A 15,204-nucleotide genomic window follows, 5' to 3' on the forward strand; every position below is an offset into this window, starting at 1 on the left:
GTAGGCCAGATGAAGAATTTGACTGAATATTGTCAGCAGACCCAGTGTCATCAAACCATAATGAAAGTGGGATTCAATTGACACAATCTGCCTTTATTGCAGAAGGTGCTGCCAGTGTATAACTATTGCGCGTGCTCTCTGGAAGTGCTTGTGAGTCCTCATGAGCCAAGTGAGGCTCGTTCTTCCTAGTGGGAAACAATAGAAATACTAGTTATATGGTAGCTGCCTTCCTGTACCACCGTTGAGCATGCAGCTGTATAGAAAATTACTGTATTACGGTTCAGCTCTGGGGTAGGAGGGTTTGAGTGGATACGTAGCTCCAAGAAAACAGTAGGGAAGAAATAGCTCTAAGATAGTTATTCTCAAAGTAAATCCAAAATCACAAAAGTGCAATCTTTCTAAAAGGGATTCTTATTGAATTATCAGAGAGCCAAAATCAAAGATGTATTAAGGAAAGTATATGCTATCTAAAAGGTGTTTTAAAGCTGAGGAGATGATGTTAGTCTTAGAATGTTGGAGAATTCGAAGTTTTGAAGTGGAAGAATGCCACGCTGCAACTGGAGCTGCTGATTTTTCCTTTTCAGTAGAAGTAGCAGGCCAAAGTAGATTGCCCTTCATTCCTTTTCATAATTGGATTTTAGCTACAAGGCTAAATTACCTGGTAGCTCCATTCTTTCCTTTTTTTTTTTTCTGCCCAGTGAGTACCAAGCACACTGAAGAGTAAGTGCATATTTGATTGTCTGTCAAAGCTGGTAGTAGAACCTCATGAAGTCATTTCCTTTCCTCTGTCACTGGGGGGAGACTCAGGAGAGCCAGAGACCTTTAAATGAGGTGCCTGTCTTGCCACACCTCCCATCCTCTTTATTTCCTTTCTTTCAACCTAGATACACTAAATTGGTGAAAAAGAAGACCACGCTAATCTTCTGTTGGTGGTGGTCTGCGGTGGGTGGGAAATAATACTGTTAAGCTTTTGGACAGAAACTTGCACTGAAGGAAGCGGGAAGTACAAATACTTTTTTTATTTTTTTTAAACCCCAAAGATGCATGTCTAATTTGATGGAGGGGGACGGGGGAAAGCACTTCATGAAGCTGACTGGGAAGGTGTGATGTTTGGGGAAGCCTTGATGAAGGAATATAATCCCAAACCTCTGTGGTAGAATAGCACCAAGCCAGCCTGAAATCTTATCTTTCTGAGTTGAAAACAAGTTTGTTTTCAGCTCGGAGGGGAATCCCCATGTTAATTTTAAACCTTTCGAGTTCTAGCTATGAAGTTCATTTTGTAGTAGTGCTGCTAGAGCAATGTAAATAAAGGGGCGAAAGTAAAACATATGTGACTAACAGTAAATCATGCTACCGAGCACTGAGAATCAACTCCCTTGACCAAAATAAGGTGTTAAATCTGTAAAGATACCAGCTGTAAATAATGGATATAAAAATAAGCCTAAAACCAAATTTTAAATGTTCTAGGTAACTTGCAACTGAGGGGAATATCCTTTTCAAAGCTAACAGGTGCTTCAAAGGAAGTAGTTAAAATGAGGTGTGTTGGTCTTTCAAAGCATTTACTCAAAAAATGCTTTCCCCCTTACTTTGAGAAATTTTAACAGGTATAATGAAACTTTATGGCTCAGAGATGGATGTTCCTATTTGTCCAGCAGACTCTTCCCATTTCCTATTCCTTTCTCTGTCACTCTTTTGCTCTTCCAACTGGGAAGCTTGTCTCTGATCCCTTTTTCCATAGCAGAGAGAAGAAAGAAAAGGGCATAGGTGGCACCGCACAAATCACAAGAATGGGTTGGTAGCTTGCAAAAGGCGGTGAGGCAGTTCACATGCCATGAAGTCAAGACACACGCGGAGAAGAGATGTCAAAGAGAAGGATTTCCAGAGCTGGATGCAGTTGTTTTGCCTCCTTCCAATCCAAACCGTGGGGCCTCTGTCTTGATGAGAAGTGAAGATGGTTGAGGGATGAGTACAGTAAAAAGGGTCGAAAGTCAGGAGCTGTTTGCTGTGTTGAACCCTAAGGATATTACCTGAGAATCTCATCCAGCTGCCTTTCCTGATGAGCACAATTAAGCCCCATGAAATAAACCATAATTGCAGGATGCTTTAAACGTTTTTACAGTAGCGTTCTGGGCTTCCAGCCAGGAAGGATCCACTCCACACCTGTAGCGTTTGCAACACCGGCAGGATGAAAGGCAAATCTCCCACTCCAGGAAGGCGCCCTGAAGAAGAGCTCGTTTGTTCAGGTTAATCTGCCACCGTCCTGGTTAAAAATGAGGAAAATACACATCCAGGCTTCATGGATGCTACGTTTCCCTATACTTTCTACATGCAGAAAACTGTTTCTTAAAGCATTTAATACAATGCCTTAGATAGCAACGTTGGGCGACACGTTAAGCAAAACAGATGAGACGGTCTTGGCAATCAATGATGTGCAGCTGATAGCAGAGAATTAAATGCACAGATGTCTCGAGAAGAGCATTGTTTTCCAGGTATTTCATGCAGCTTGGCAGAGATACCATGGGTCCGTGGGTATCGTGGTCGCATGGACAGGAACAAACATGAAAGATCGTGCGGTTGGTGGTTCGTTTTGGTCGGGGCAAGTTAAAGAGCCCTCGCTGGCACAAAGGCATGCAGAGCAAAATGCATGCTGGCGTGGAAAGGAGAAACACTGAATGCCTTGAAGAGAGGAACCCAGACGAAGCGCGGCCGTGGGTGGCACAGACAAATGCCTCACTGGACATAGCACCAAGCAGCATTTACAGTGATATTTACAGGCATTTGCAGTGCCATTGGCTGCTAATTTTCGTGTGCAAATTCCCCACCCGTGGGCGCAATCTTAGCAGGCTCTTTCAATAATCCCCATTATTGTGCTAGAACATGGTAAGGCAAAGGATTTCTTTGATTATCATAACTGTATTTACCTATACCTCTCTAAATACTACTTTCAGGCTACTCAGATTTAGTTTTGGGGGTTTGATTTATATTGGTTTGTTCTAGCACAGAAAATCTCTGCAGATTTACAGTGAGAAACGCGGCAATGTCCTTGCTCGCTTTGGGTACTGTCACCCGGTGTGAAGTACACCCAGCTTGTTTCACGCCCGCTCAGGCGGGGACTTAAACCATCGCTTGCATCTCTCCAACCTGCCTGCTCAGCAGCCAAGGAAATAAAAGGGTGGGCAGGTCACCAGGAACCAGGGTTGCTGTTGAAATCCCATCGATCTTAATACAAAGGTGCGGGGGAAAGGTGTCCATTTTCAGTTTGTCAGGAAGTACAGCATTGCCAGGCATAAAGAACTTTTCTAGAGTGCTTGTTAATAACGCACCCGCTGCACGCCGGGCATCTGGGAAGCTACCAAAGAAACAGCAGGCTGCTTTGCAGGATCCTGCCTGGTTGGTCAGTTGCCCGAGGATGGATAAGAAAGCCACCTCGCAAAAATAATCTCTTGTTTTCACCGACAGACCTGACTGATACCTGCTGTCAATCCTCCTGCCTCTAATTGTCAAGGGAGCTCTTTTCACGTGAACTGCTCTTTGCATCCCTAATTGAGTTCCAATCCTTGATACAGCTAATTCTTCTCATTAGTCTGATTAGCTTTGGTGGGCCAGCTCACATGAAGGTAAATGTGTATGTGGAAGGATTTGCAGGATCAGATCTCAGCACGTTGTTTTGCTACCTGAAAGCACCGGAATAATTTCTTACGTTACGCGCTTATTCGATGTTCCTTGATAAATCCTGAGCCTCTTGCCAGTTTCTTCTCCCTACCCCCAAAACCATATTGCCTCTATTTTGGATGTCTTTTTAACTGTTGTTTTATCCTGCTGAGCTCAAGCAAACAAGCAAGGTAAAAAGCAGCGCTGTGATGCAAACTCGTGGCACTTTAATAGATGCTCATCACCCACTCAGGTAGCACTATAATTGGTTTTAAGATTGCCGCTCCCTTCAATTACAGCCATAAATGCAGGTCAGATGCAATGCATTTAACGCATTCAGTTAAGACCAAGACAGACTGTTTGAACGCACATCATTTTGTTTTGCTTTTTTATGGAGCCCCAATTTATCATTCTTCAAGGCACAGTTTTTGTTTCCCATGACTCATCCCTAATACCTTTCCTTAAAGCAAACACTTCCTAGGATTTTCTCGTGTGTTTTTAATTTTTCTGGTGCAGTCTCAGCTGTGTTTGGTATTAGCAAGCTTTCTTGTGAGCCATGACCACTATTTTCCTATTAAACTTTTAAAAAGGCTGGGATCTATCATTCTCATAGCGAAGTGCTGAATGTAGAGCTAGTGGGGAAAAAGCGTCATTACTAAATCCGTTCCAAACAGAGTATCTCAAGTTTTGCTGCGCCTGTTTCTATCAGAAATCAGCTATGAGTCCTGAAACTATTTTAGTTTACTGATTATGTGCTCTCAGCACACTCCGTTCGTTGAGTTATGCTTACTTCCATTTCTGCATCCAAAATACATTTAAACGCCCTCAGCAAATTCAGTGGTATTTTCAATTTCTCCTTACAAAAGCCCACTGGTTTTATCTGCATCTTTGTTTTCTGCCTCAGTCCCAGGCTGATTTACCCTGTGGGCTTTAAAACCCATCCTGCTCTGACATTGCTGCGCCGCTTACCCAGACAGTTTTTTCTGTGTTACTAAACATCTGTGTCTGATGTGTTTTCAGTTGCGGGACCAACTGTAGTAGCTTCAGTCACTAGCAGAGTGACAGGCTGAATCAGCAGCCCGGTTGGGTATGGCTGTTCTGATGGTCTGTATCACTCGTTCCGTTTAAACCATAGCGTGTTACATGGAAATGTCAGGTTACTCTCTGTATCCAGAGGAGACCTTTTTTTTTCATTATTTTTCCTGTCTCTTTTGGTGCAAGAATGTGAAGGCGGCGATTTTACGTGGTTGACAGATCCCTTGCCTGCATTTCTGCCACCAGAAGCAATCCCTCAGCTCATCGCAAATGCCTTTTTCTCTGAAGGCTTTTATACGGACATATATATATATATATATGTATGTATATATGTATGTATGTGTGTATATATATACATACACGTTTGTGCTCAAGCATTTAACCATGCCGTGAGTTACATGCATGCACTGGTGGGCTACAGCCCTTAGCCCGCGTCTGGGTGGGGAGAGCATCCTCCATCTTTTGCTAAATCTCATCCCCCTGCCGCCCTGCAACCTCTGGTCCCTCTGAACCCCTGAGGACACAACCAACTGCAACCAGCCCCATTTTAAGACCAAAAAAAAAAACCCAGCAGGCGGCGGCGGGGGGGTGGGCAAGGCGTTGCTCTCCGAATTCCCCGGGCGCGTATGAGGCGGGTGAGCCCTTCGCTGCTGCCAGCCTGCGGGGACGGGACGGGGGTGGGGGGGTACCGGCTGCCCGGGGCGAGCCGTCGGGCCGGGGGCGAGCAGCGGCCGCTGGGTGGCAACAGCCGCCCGCCGGGGAGGCGGTGCCGAGGCTGGCGGCCCCCGCACGGGGAATCCTCCCCGTTTGGGATGCCAGCACCTCCTCTTCGTGAATGGATGGAGCACAAGCTGATGGCGCTCCTCACGCCGGTGAGTTATCCTCCAAGCAGGGGGAGGTGGCAGCCTGCGAGCCACGCGTGAAGGGCTCAGCGTGCGATGGAAACGTGACCCTGAAAACGGAGACTCGGAGGGCAGCGTCCCCTCCCTGGCTCCCGTGTCAAAACCAACTCGCGTCCGCAGCTTAACTCCCGCCTCGTCTTCCTTTGAGGTCCAGGGCAGTTTCTAGGTGAGGTTATCCTCCCAGGCACCCTCGTCTCGACAAAAACTGGTAGAATTTATCAAAATTTTATTCCCCCCCCCCAACGCCTCATACTAAGCAGGGAAAGGTGCCGAGCATCCCCGGCTCCCGTCTCGCTCGGCCGTTCCCTGGGATGTGCCCCCGCCTGATGCGGGGCCGTCCCCGCCCCGCCGTCGCTCGGCGGGGTGGCAGCGGGGCTGAGCCACCGCGGCTTCCCCGCGGCTTCCCCTGCTCTGGGGGTTAACTCCGCGGCTTTGGTCAAGCTCCAGATTAATTTAATCTCCAAACAGTTCGGTTCCCCACCTCTTCAATCTAAAGAAAAAAAAAATCCCCAAAACATCAGGCCGGGTGGAGGGACGAATCTGAGTCCCGTTTCCGCAAAAAGTCCCCAAATCCTGTCCCAAGCCTGAAAACTCACCGGGCGGCGTGTGCGGGGCAGGTGCGCGGGACCCAGCACCACCGGGGCGGGGGAGGGGGAGGCCACCCGCAACGGCGGCCGGCGGGGCCCGGCCTGTCCCCTTCCCACGGCCCCGCGGGGGCTTCCGCGGCCGCGCAGGGGCTGCTGCCGCCCCGGCCCACCCCGCCTGCAGCCCCTGCCCGCCTCCATCGGGCCATTTTTCTTTTTAAAAACGAGATATTTAATTTTTTTTGAGAATCGGCCCCCCCCCTTTTTTTTTTCTTTTTTTCCGTCAGATTTTTTAAATAAATCCGCGCAGCTGCAGCAGCCCCATCCCGCCCGCGGGGCGCGGAGCGGGGCGCGCACCCCCGCGAAGGGCCGGCAGCCACCCTGCCTGCGCGGCCCGCTTCCTCCGGGCGGGCGGAGGCGGTGGCGGGGGCGGGGGCGGAGGGAGGGCGGGCGGGGGGCGGTGGCGGGGCCCGGCAGCACCACCCGAGTGCCGCCCCTCCGCGCTCCGCCCCGCCGCCGCCGCCCCGCCGCCGGCCCCAGGCCCGCGCCGCGATGGAGGGCGGGCCCGGGCTGCGCGGGGCTGCTCGCCTCCCCCCCGCCGCCGCATTCTTTATTTAAAAAAAAAACAACACATTTTTTTTCATTTTTTTGTAATTTTAAAAAATGTTGTGATTTTGAAATTTTTTTTTTTTTTTTTTTTTTTTACCACCCCCTCCCTCCCCGTTTCCCCCTTTTCTTGAATGAAGCGTGAGGCGGAGCTTTAGGAAACCACCGCGCCCGGCTGCGCTGCGCCGCGCCGCGCCGGGGCCGGAGCCTCCCCCGCCTTCGGGCTCCGCTCCTCCCCGCCTCTCCCCGCCCCCGCCGCTCCGCTCCGCTCCGCTCCCCCCCGCCGCCGCCGCCGGGAGAGCTCCCCGCCCGCGCCCGCCGCCGCCGCTCGGAGCCGCCGCCCGGAGCCGCCGCCGCCGCGGGCAGCAGCAGCGCGGAGCGCCCGGAGGAGCCGGCCGGAGCCGGCGGGGGTGCGCGGGGCTGCGCGGGCGGGCGGGCCCGGGCGGGCGGGCGGGCAGCGGCGCCGCGGCGGCCGCGGTCCCCACCGGCACCAGTCACCCCGCACACACACGCCCCCGTCCGCGCCCCTCCTGGGCGGCAGCGCCGGCCGGGGGCTCTTCCTCCTCTCGATACAAAAGCTGCTCGGGGGAAATGGCATTTCTCCCCCGGGCCAGAGTCAAAAGCAATTTTCCTTCTTTACATTTTTATTTTTTTATTCCTGCTTTTACGCTCGTCCTCTTGAAAAAGAATTAATTACCGAAATACGTATATATTTTTTATTTTTAAATTTTTTTAATTTTTTTTTTTTTTTTTTTTTGATGTGTGCGTGCGTGTGTGTGGAAGCACCGGGCTCCTGCGATCGGTGTCTGAATGAAACTACGTAAATGCATATGGTCTGTACGTTGCACTGGAGGGAAAAACGGAGCACTTCTGCGAGAGGCTTGGATTCAAATGTGGTTCATCTGGTCTCCAGGATTTTCCGTCTCTTTGGGGTTGTTCGCCTTCCCGGGCTGCGAGGCGGGATTTTCTGAGCTTTGACACATCTTTGGAGATGCCTGTTAAACAGGAGTCGGGGAAAAAACATTTGAAATCGTAGAGAGATATATATAATTTTTTTTTGTCCCTTTCCCATCCCCTTGGTGACTTGAAGCATCAAAGCGGACAGAACTTGACGTTTCTGAAGACTTGTGATGTTTGGGTTTTGTTGTTGCTATTTTTTTTTTTAGAGGAAACTTGACAGAGGAACATATTTATAGTCCAAGTAAGTACTTTACAGAGGAAATTTAGTTTGTGTAACTTAACAAAAAAAAAAAAAAAACAGTGTTGAGGTTTCTAGCTTAAAGTGCGTTGGATTAACGTTCATCCAAGGCTGTTTAGCAAATCGTATTGAATTGCAGTTTTTACGGTGTGTGTTCATCCGCTCCTTCGCGTCCATGGTAGTGCAGCACCTAGGGGAAAATGCACCTGATTTTGAATCGGTATAATATTTTTTAAGATGTGTTTCAACACCGAGGAGGAAATGGTCCTAAAGTAAATTTATAATAAGTAATAAATGTGCTCCTGGAAGTAAAGTATTTACAGCAATTTAATCCCTATTTATACCGTGCATCTCAAACCGAGGAGGAAACACTGAGAAGACAAAAGTACCTCCGAGACCCTGAGAACTCCCCCACACCACCATGAATGAAACCGTGCCCGATACAGTAACTGGATTATAATTTTTGGTGTTATTAATTTTATTATTATTGGCTGCTTTACTTTTTTGGGTTCATCCTGCTCCTCTTCTTCCTCTCTCCCTTCCTCTTGCTGCTTCCTCTTGGGAATTATGGCTCATCCGGGGAGAAGAGGCTACGATAACCGGGAGATAGTGCTGAAGTACATCCACTATAAACTCTCGCAGAGGGGATACGACTGGGCTGCCGGCGAGGACAGGGCACCCCTGCCTCCGGGTCTCTCTCCTCCTCCTCCTGCTGCTGCTGCTGCTGCTGCTGGGACTTCCTCTGATCACACTGGGCTGGTGTCTCCGCACCCCGAGCCCCCCGGCTCGGCTGCTGCTAGCCACGCACCCCCGGCCGAGGGGCTGCGCCCCGCGCCCCAGGTGGTCCACCTCGCCCTGCGCCAGGCCGGGGATGAGTTCTCCCGCCGCTACCAGAGGGACTTTGCCCAAATGTCCGGCCAGCTGCACCTGACCCCTTTCACGGCCAGGGGCCGCTTCGTGGCGGTGGTGGAGGAGCTCTTCCGAGACGGGGTTAACTGGGGCAGGATCGTGGCCTTCTTCGAGTTCGGCGGCGTGATGTGCGTGGAGAGCGTCAACCGGGAGATGTCTCCCCTCGTGGACAGCATCGCCACCTGGATGACCGAGTACCTGAACCGGCACCTGCACAACTGGATCCAGGACAATGGAGGCTGGGTACGTCCCCCGATTGCTCGTTCCCTCTCCTGGCCCTGGCCCGCCACCGGTGGGGCTGCAGGGTGGGCAGCGCCTGGGGGGGTTGCACTCACGTTGAGGGGAGCAAAAAGTTTGTTTGGGGGGCATGTCTGCACTGGCATGTGCCGAAACGGCGTGGGCCTTTTGCTGGCTGTCAGGTTTCACCTCGTCATGGGGTTGCAGTGGAGCGGTTTGGGATGGGGGGAGCCGCTAGAACTCGGGAGCAAAAAGGATAAGCGAGGCACCTCCTTCGTTGGGTGGCTCCGCTCTCCTACCCCCGTCCGGCCACTATCGCCTGCTGGTGGCACCAGCCCTGGCCAGGGCAGGGTCCCGCAGTGGGGTTGGAAGGGGCAGCAGAGGCTCCTGTCCGGCTGCCGGGGGCAGGTCCCAGGCGTGGGAAGTGGTAGGGCAAGCAGGGACCACATGTGTCTGCGTGCGTGCGTGCAGGCGTCCCTGCCCATTGCGGGTGATGCGCCGGGCAGGCGCACGACGAACACACGGGATGCCGGCGCTGCAGGAGGGCAGGTGGCCGTCAGCGCCGGCGTCGACAGCTGCGGCGGCAACGGGGTTTTTACGGTATCGGATATGCCTAGTGTGAAAAATCTGCCTTTGTCTTGAGATGAAACAAAGGTGCCAGGAGCTGTGTCGGTGGGATTGTTCTGGAAAAGGAGTATTTGTTGTGATCCGATGGGTGGCTGTGTTTGCAGGGTAGGAGATCACCTCTAGCCGGGGCTGGCTTCAGCATCATCCAGAAAGGGACAATTTCCACTTGTGGAAAATGGACAGCTTCTACTCTGGTAGTCAGTTAAAAGCCTTTCCTTTTTCTCCCTCTCTCCTTCCAAAATAAATAACCACACGGAAATTGGAAGGGTATTTCTTTCCTTTTTTTTCCTGTATTAATTGATATACTGTAACAAAATGTGGTCCCAGCCGCTCTCCCACAGACCAAACCCATTGTATGTGTAAAGCTTATGGTATTAATGTGTTGGAGGCAGAAATGGCAAAAGTTAGACTGAAGAAGAAACTTTACGTATGGGCCGAGAGCTGGCATAAGTCACCTAGAAATGGAGGTCAGTTAGGTAGGAGACTGGCAATTTCGGGTCCGGTGCCCTGTGAAATGCAGAGAGCTGGCTCAATTACACAGCACACCTTTAAGAGGCGCGTGTAAAGGAATGTAAAATACGGTATACGTTTCCCGGTTAGCGTGGTTTGCAAGCCTGGTGTTTGTGAAGCATTATTGCATGGAATTCTCAGCATTGGGTCTCTTGCTAAGTCTCCGTTAGGGTCAGTAACGTGCCACCCACATTGACCATCTCTATTAAAAAATGAGATGCTGCCTTCCTGCTGCTGAACCCGCCTGGCTAAAGGGTATACGTGTCCAGGGATGCAGAGGACATCTACGAGCTGCCGTAAAGGAGGGAGTAAGGCTTTGGGGCCCTTTTCTCAGCTGGAATCCACACTGCGCGCCTCCCAGAGGAGTGCTGCAGATCCCTGGCTACAGGTCATGCTGGAGGCAGGATCCTTCTCCTGCTCTCCCCTGCTTCCACCAAGAAGAAAAAAAATTCAAGATGCGTGGGGCCAGAAGGGGGAGCAAAAAATGTGTGTGCTCATGTGTGTGTGTACATATATACACATATGTATATGCAAATATGCATGCACATACAGACACACACGTACATCTACACACACACACACACACACACACATAAAAAATTACTCCAGTGCTGAGTGGTTGGGACTACACTTGGGAGAGGGCGACCTCTCCCCTGCTCCCCTGTTTCATGGATCACTACAGAAAGTTTGTCGGAAGGATGTTTTTTATAATGAAATGAATAACTTGGGGGAAAAAAAAATAATCTTCAAACAGTTCAGGCTTTTGGAGACCTTGCCTGGTTAAAAGATGAGCAGCTAAAGGGTTAGGGATTTTGCGATTGCACTTCTGGACTGGGATGCCTAACTTGTGCGTAAGTCTCTCCTCAGGCTGGAAGCCCGTTTGCGGAGCTGGGGCCCTCGGTGCGCTCCAGAGCCAGTGAAGTCATTCTGTTGACTCCAGTGAGCTTTGGATCAAATCCGTGAGCATGCTGGAGATGTATTGTCCTGCGGGTGTATTGTGTAAAGAGAAACATAAATAATGAATAAAAGTGAGAACGTGAAAAGACAGGTGTTACCAGGCGTGATTGGCCAGATGAGGCGAACGCTGGAGCTGTTTCTCAACGATTAGAAATACGAGACACTCGGACTATAAACACTGACTGCCTTGAAAAGGAAAAGATGCTTCTCATTGATAGCCATTTAGTTGTTCATTGAGGTTTCCTATAAACAAAAGCTCCAGAGTTTGGATGCATGTGATGCCTTTTACTGCCTTGTGTTATTTGTAATGTACACATGGAAGATGATGTGCAAAATATAACCCCAGGCTGGCTTTCGCCTGTCTGTCTGGTAGGTGGCTGGTACTTTCGAGCCACGGGATTTTTAAACACAGGCAAAACCTTCTAGCTGGTTACAAAGAGCAAAAGACTAACATGAAGCTGCAAACACAGCTTTTAGGATCTTGTCTTCAGACAGAAGAAATCAAGGACGGGATGGGGCAGTAGATTTTTCTTTTTTTCTTTTTTTCTTCTTATTCTAGCTTTCAGGATCTGTCAGTGGGAAAGCACACATTAATATATGCACTCGGTCTTCAGCATGACACTTACACCGAGCCCCAGGTACCAACCTTGTTAAAGCGTCCTAAGTGGCTCTTCCAAAGTAGCGGATCACCTTGTAGGTGGTGGCACTTTGTGGGACCTCAGCGCAGCTGCGTGCGAGATCTCCCGGTCATGCAGGGTCCTGCAACAAGTGGGAGCGCCGGCTGTTGTAGCCTTCTCCTCCTTTACGTTGTGGCTCCCCGGTGTGTAGCGGAGCACTGAGTTTATTAGGGGCTGCGTAGTAGTAGAGAAGAAGAGCACTGGAGTTAGTCAGGTGCATACGTTACACGGTGAGTAAGTCTGACAGTGCGTGCTTTGAGTCTGTTGTATGGGCTGATGTCTCACACTCAGGTCTGAAGTTTGGTTGAAATGTCTTTCTTATTCATCTGTTTCTTTTGAATCGGTTCTGTAAGTTGACGATGTATTTTCAGGACATTAATTCTTCATATTGCAAGGAAAACGAAGAAGGAAAGAAGTAGATACCCCATCCCTGGAAGTGTTCAAGGCCAGGCTGGATGGGGCTTTGAGCAACCTGGTCTAGTAGGAGGTGTCCCTGCCCATGGCAGGGGGGTTGGAACTAGGTGATCTTTAAGGTCCCTTTCAACCTAAACCATTCTACGATTCTATATCAAAAGGCAGGCTGGAAGGGGATATAGTTGGTGGAGTATAAATTTTAGGCACTAGGCATCGCTGTTAATGGCGTCTGGGGATTGTTAATCTCCTTACAATACACAGTGTCATGGGTTTGTTCAAAACTTAGAAAAAGCAACAGATGGGGACTGGCTGCATGGAGGCTGTATTATTAGCTTGTGGTTCTGGTGGCAAATAAATGCAGCTTTCAAAGATTTTCACGTAGACCAGGATACCGCAATATTGTACTTTGGCCTGATAACATCTTAATTGTGTTCGAAAAGAAATAAGAGGAGTACCAGCTCATCTCTGCAGTTTCGTGGTGCTTGGTATAATGTATGCTTTTTGATTGACAACTTAATGGCTTCATTTTGCTTTTTAGAGCGTAGTGTTTGAGCTGCAGAAGGCCTGGCTTGGCAGCGGGCTGTCGCACTTGGCGACTTTTGATGTTGATGTTGGGAACATTGAAGTGATGCAGCCGGTGCAGGGAAATAACTGTATTTGTCCTGCAGTGATGGGTTCCCTCTTTGGGCACACAACCTAACGTAGATGGGAGCCCTGCTCAGCTCTGGGCACTTCTAGTCCAACATACGGCTTCCTCCTGGAGGGGTTCAAGAAAAAACAAGAGCTTTTCTTGACACAGGCACCGTCGTAGATGTGTAGACAAGTATATTTTTGATGTAAAGAACATAAAGAAGCCCAAGTGAGAGAATCAGCATCGTGTTGAAAATTCAGCCAAGAAAGCATCATTTTAAATGACAATATTTACATTTGAACCAGGAATGTGATGGTTGTGTGTTTGCATCCAATTCTGTTCCTTTACTGTGGTTCTTTATTCTGTTTGAGGGTGAAGGCCAGGTACGAGGAAGAATTTAGATGTCTGAAGTGGACCTTAGGTGGATCATAAGCGCCTGCATCCCCTCAGTGCCTGCCTGGCCAGAGTGGTGGCAGAAGTCCCTGGCTTCTCACTGTTCCTTTTCCAAGCCAGCCAGGAGCTGCTCTTGCCTTGAGAGAGGAGAGCTGCTCAGCACGCTGTGGGGGACACCGTTCCCAAGAACCTGTTTCCCAAAGCCGGCAGGCTGCTGTCATTCACGTGCCATTCTCATGTGCAAACGCAGCCAGGGAGAAGCCCCCGCTTTTCCTAGCAGCTCCTTGGTTAATGCCTCTCTCAAGGTAACAGGAGGTTTGCCTGGCAGTGGGGTATACGCCCGCATCTCCAATGTCTCAGGAGGCTTCACCTGCCGGATGGCTGCTGGTTTTGCCAAGGTGTCCTCCCCTTTGGCAGCAGGGCTCCTCCTCCTTCTGCAGGGATGAGATTTCATTTGGTGGAGGAGGAAGAACCAGGTGTCTAGTTCCCGCTGTCTGATGTGTTTTCTCAGGTGGCTGCAGCCCAATGTATAAATGCTTCTTGGGCCAGCAGCTGTACCCCAGGTCTCCCTTCTCCTGGGTTGACTGCCCTAATCACTGAACTTCCTCTTTTTTCTTTTTTTTTTTTCTTTTTGCATAGTAAATAATTAATTTTCTTTGCTTGGTGGCACGCCTTGGAAAGGAAACGTGGAGAGTCGCTGTGCTCTGCAATGGTCCATAGCCCCTCTCACGAAGGAAAGGTACGGCAGATACATCTGCCTGCGGGACAGTGCTACGGGTCATGGATATTGGTGTGACGCAGGGGCCTTTCATGTCCTCGCGCATGGGGGCACCGACTGAAATCTCATCCCTTTCGGGCTCTGGAGCTGCTCTCCCAGGCAGCCACCTCTGCAGCATGCTGCTTCTCTTGCGAGTCCCGAGCGAAGTCCTTCTCACTCATCTGCTGCTGGACAATACCTCGCTGGGAGCCAGATGCCCCATGCTGGAGCAGAAGCGCTTTGAGTTGTTTTTTTTGGTTTTTTTTTTGCCAGCGACATGCGGCCTTGTAACGACTCAATCCCCAGTGGGGCTAACCCCAAGTCACTGTTTGACTGGTGAAAGGAAACTATCTGAAATCCACTCAGTTAAATAAATGAATTGGCAGTTTCAAGTGCTACACCTTCTAGGTCCTTTGCCAGTTTTTGTGGCTTTGTGGGTTTATAATCGAATTCTCAAAATATTATCAAAATATTTTTCTTTTTGCTGTTGCTGAAGAGCGAGAAATTCATTCTGCGGAGGATCTGTACCGAAGCAAGGAGTAGAAGAGCTGGGGCAGAAAGAGAAAATGATTGTGGTTCTCTGGTCCCTTTCATTTATAATAGCTTTCTCCATAACTTGCAACAACATTAGGTTGGGTATTTTCTCAGAAGTCTCGTCTTTTCTTTTTTTTTTAATATATATGTATTGACCGTGACCTTTAAAATTTCAGAACCAGGGGTCTCGGGTATGGAGATGATGTCATTTGCCTTCATCTTGCAAAGAGCCGTAAAGTTCAAACAGCAATCCTATTAAAAAGTTTTACTTTACTTTCAATATTGAGAAAGAAGTCAGTTCTGTGCCTGCGTTAGCACAGGCCTCTCTTGAGCTGCTGAGCAGTAAGTAGCTTAGTTTTTCGACTATGTAGCTTAAAATTCAGGGTCGGTAATCCACGAAGAAAATCCAGTTGAATTTTTCTGCCGAGGCACGAGCGTTTCTCCCATGGCAAAGCAGGGCTCTGGCGAGAGAATCACAAGACCTATGCAACGATGTGTGAAATAATTGCATGTGGAGCAGAAGCGTTTTCTCAGCGGACAGATACCAGGGCCCGGGCTTCCTACGGCAGCACGGGAACTTTG

General features: G+C 49.6%; 1 protein-coding gene across 1 annotated transcript in view; it reads left to right on the forward strand.

The window, feature by feature from the left end:
* The first annotated feature begins 8,163 nt into the window (after nucleotides 1-8,163).
* Nucleotides 8,164-15,204, forward strand: part of BCL2 (BCL2 apoptosis regulator) — a 97,255-nt gene continuing 90,214 nt past the window's right edge. The window contains exon 1 of the mRNA XM_063326046.1: nucleotides 8,164-9,128. Within this exon, the coding sequence (XP_063182116.1) occupies nucleotides 8,544-9,128 (585 nt within the window). The 5' untranslated portion in view covers nucleotides 8,164-8,543. The remainder of the gene's footprint in view (nucleotides 9,129-15,204) is intronic.

Source organism: Chroicocephalus ridibundus, chromosome 2 (genome assembly GCF_963924245.1).
Source record: "Chroicocephalus ridibundus chromosome 2, bChrRid1.1, whole genome shotgun sequence".
Classification (NCBI taxonomy): Eukaryota; Metazoa; Chordata; class Aves; order Charadriiformes; family Laridae; genus Chroicocephalus; species Chroicocephalus ridibundus.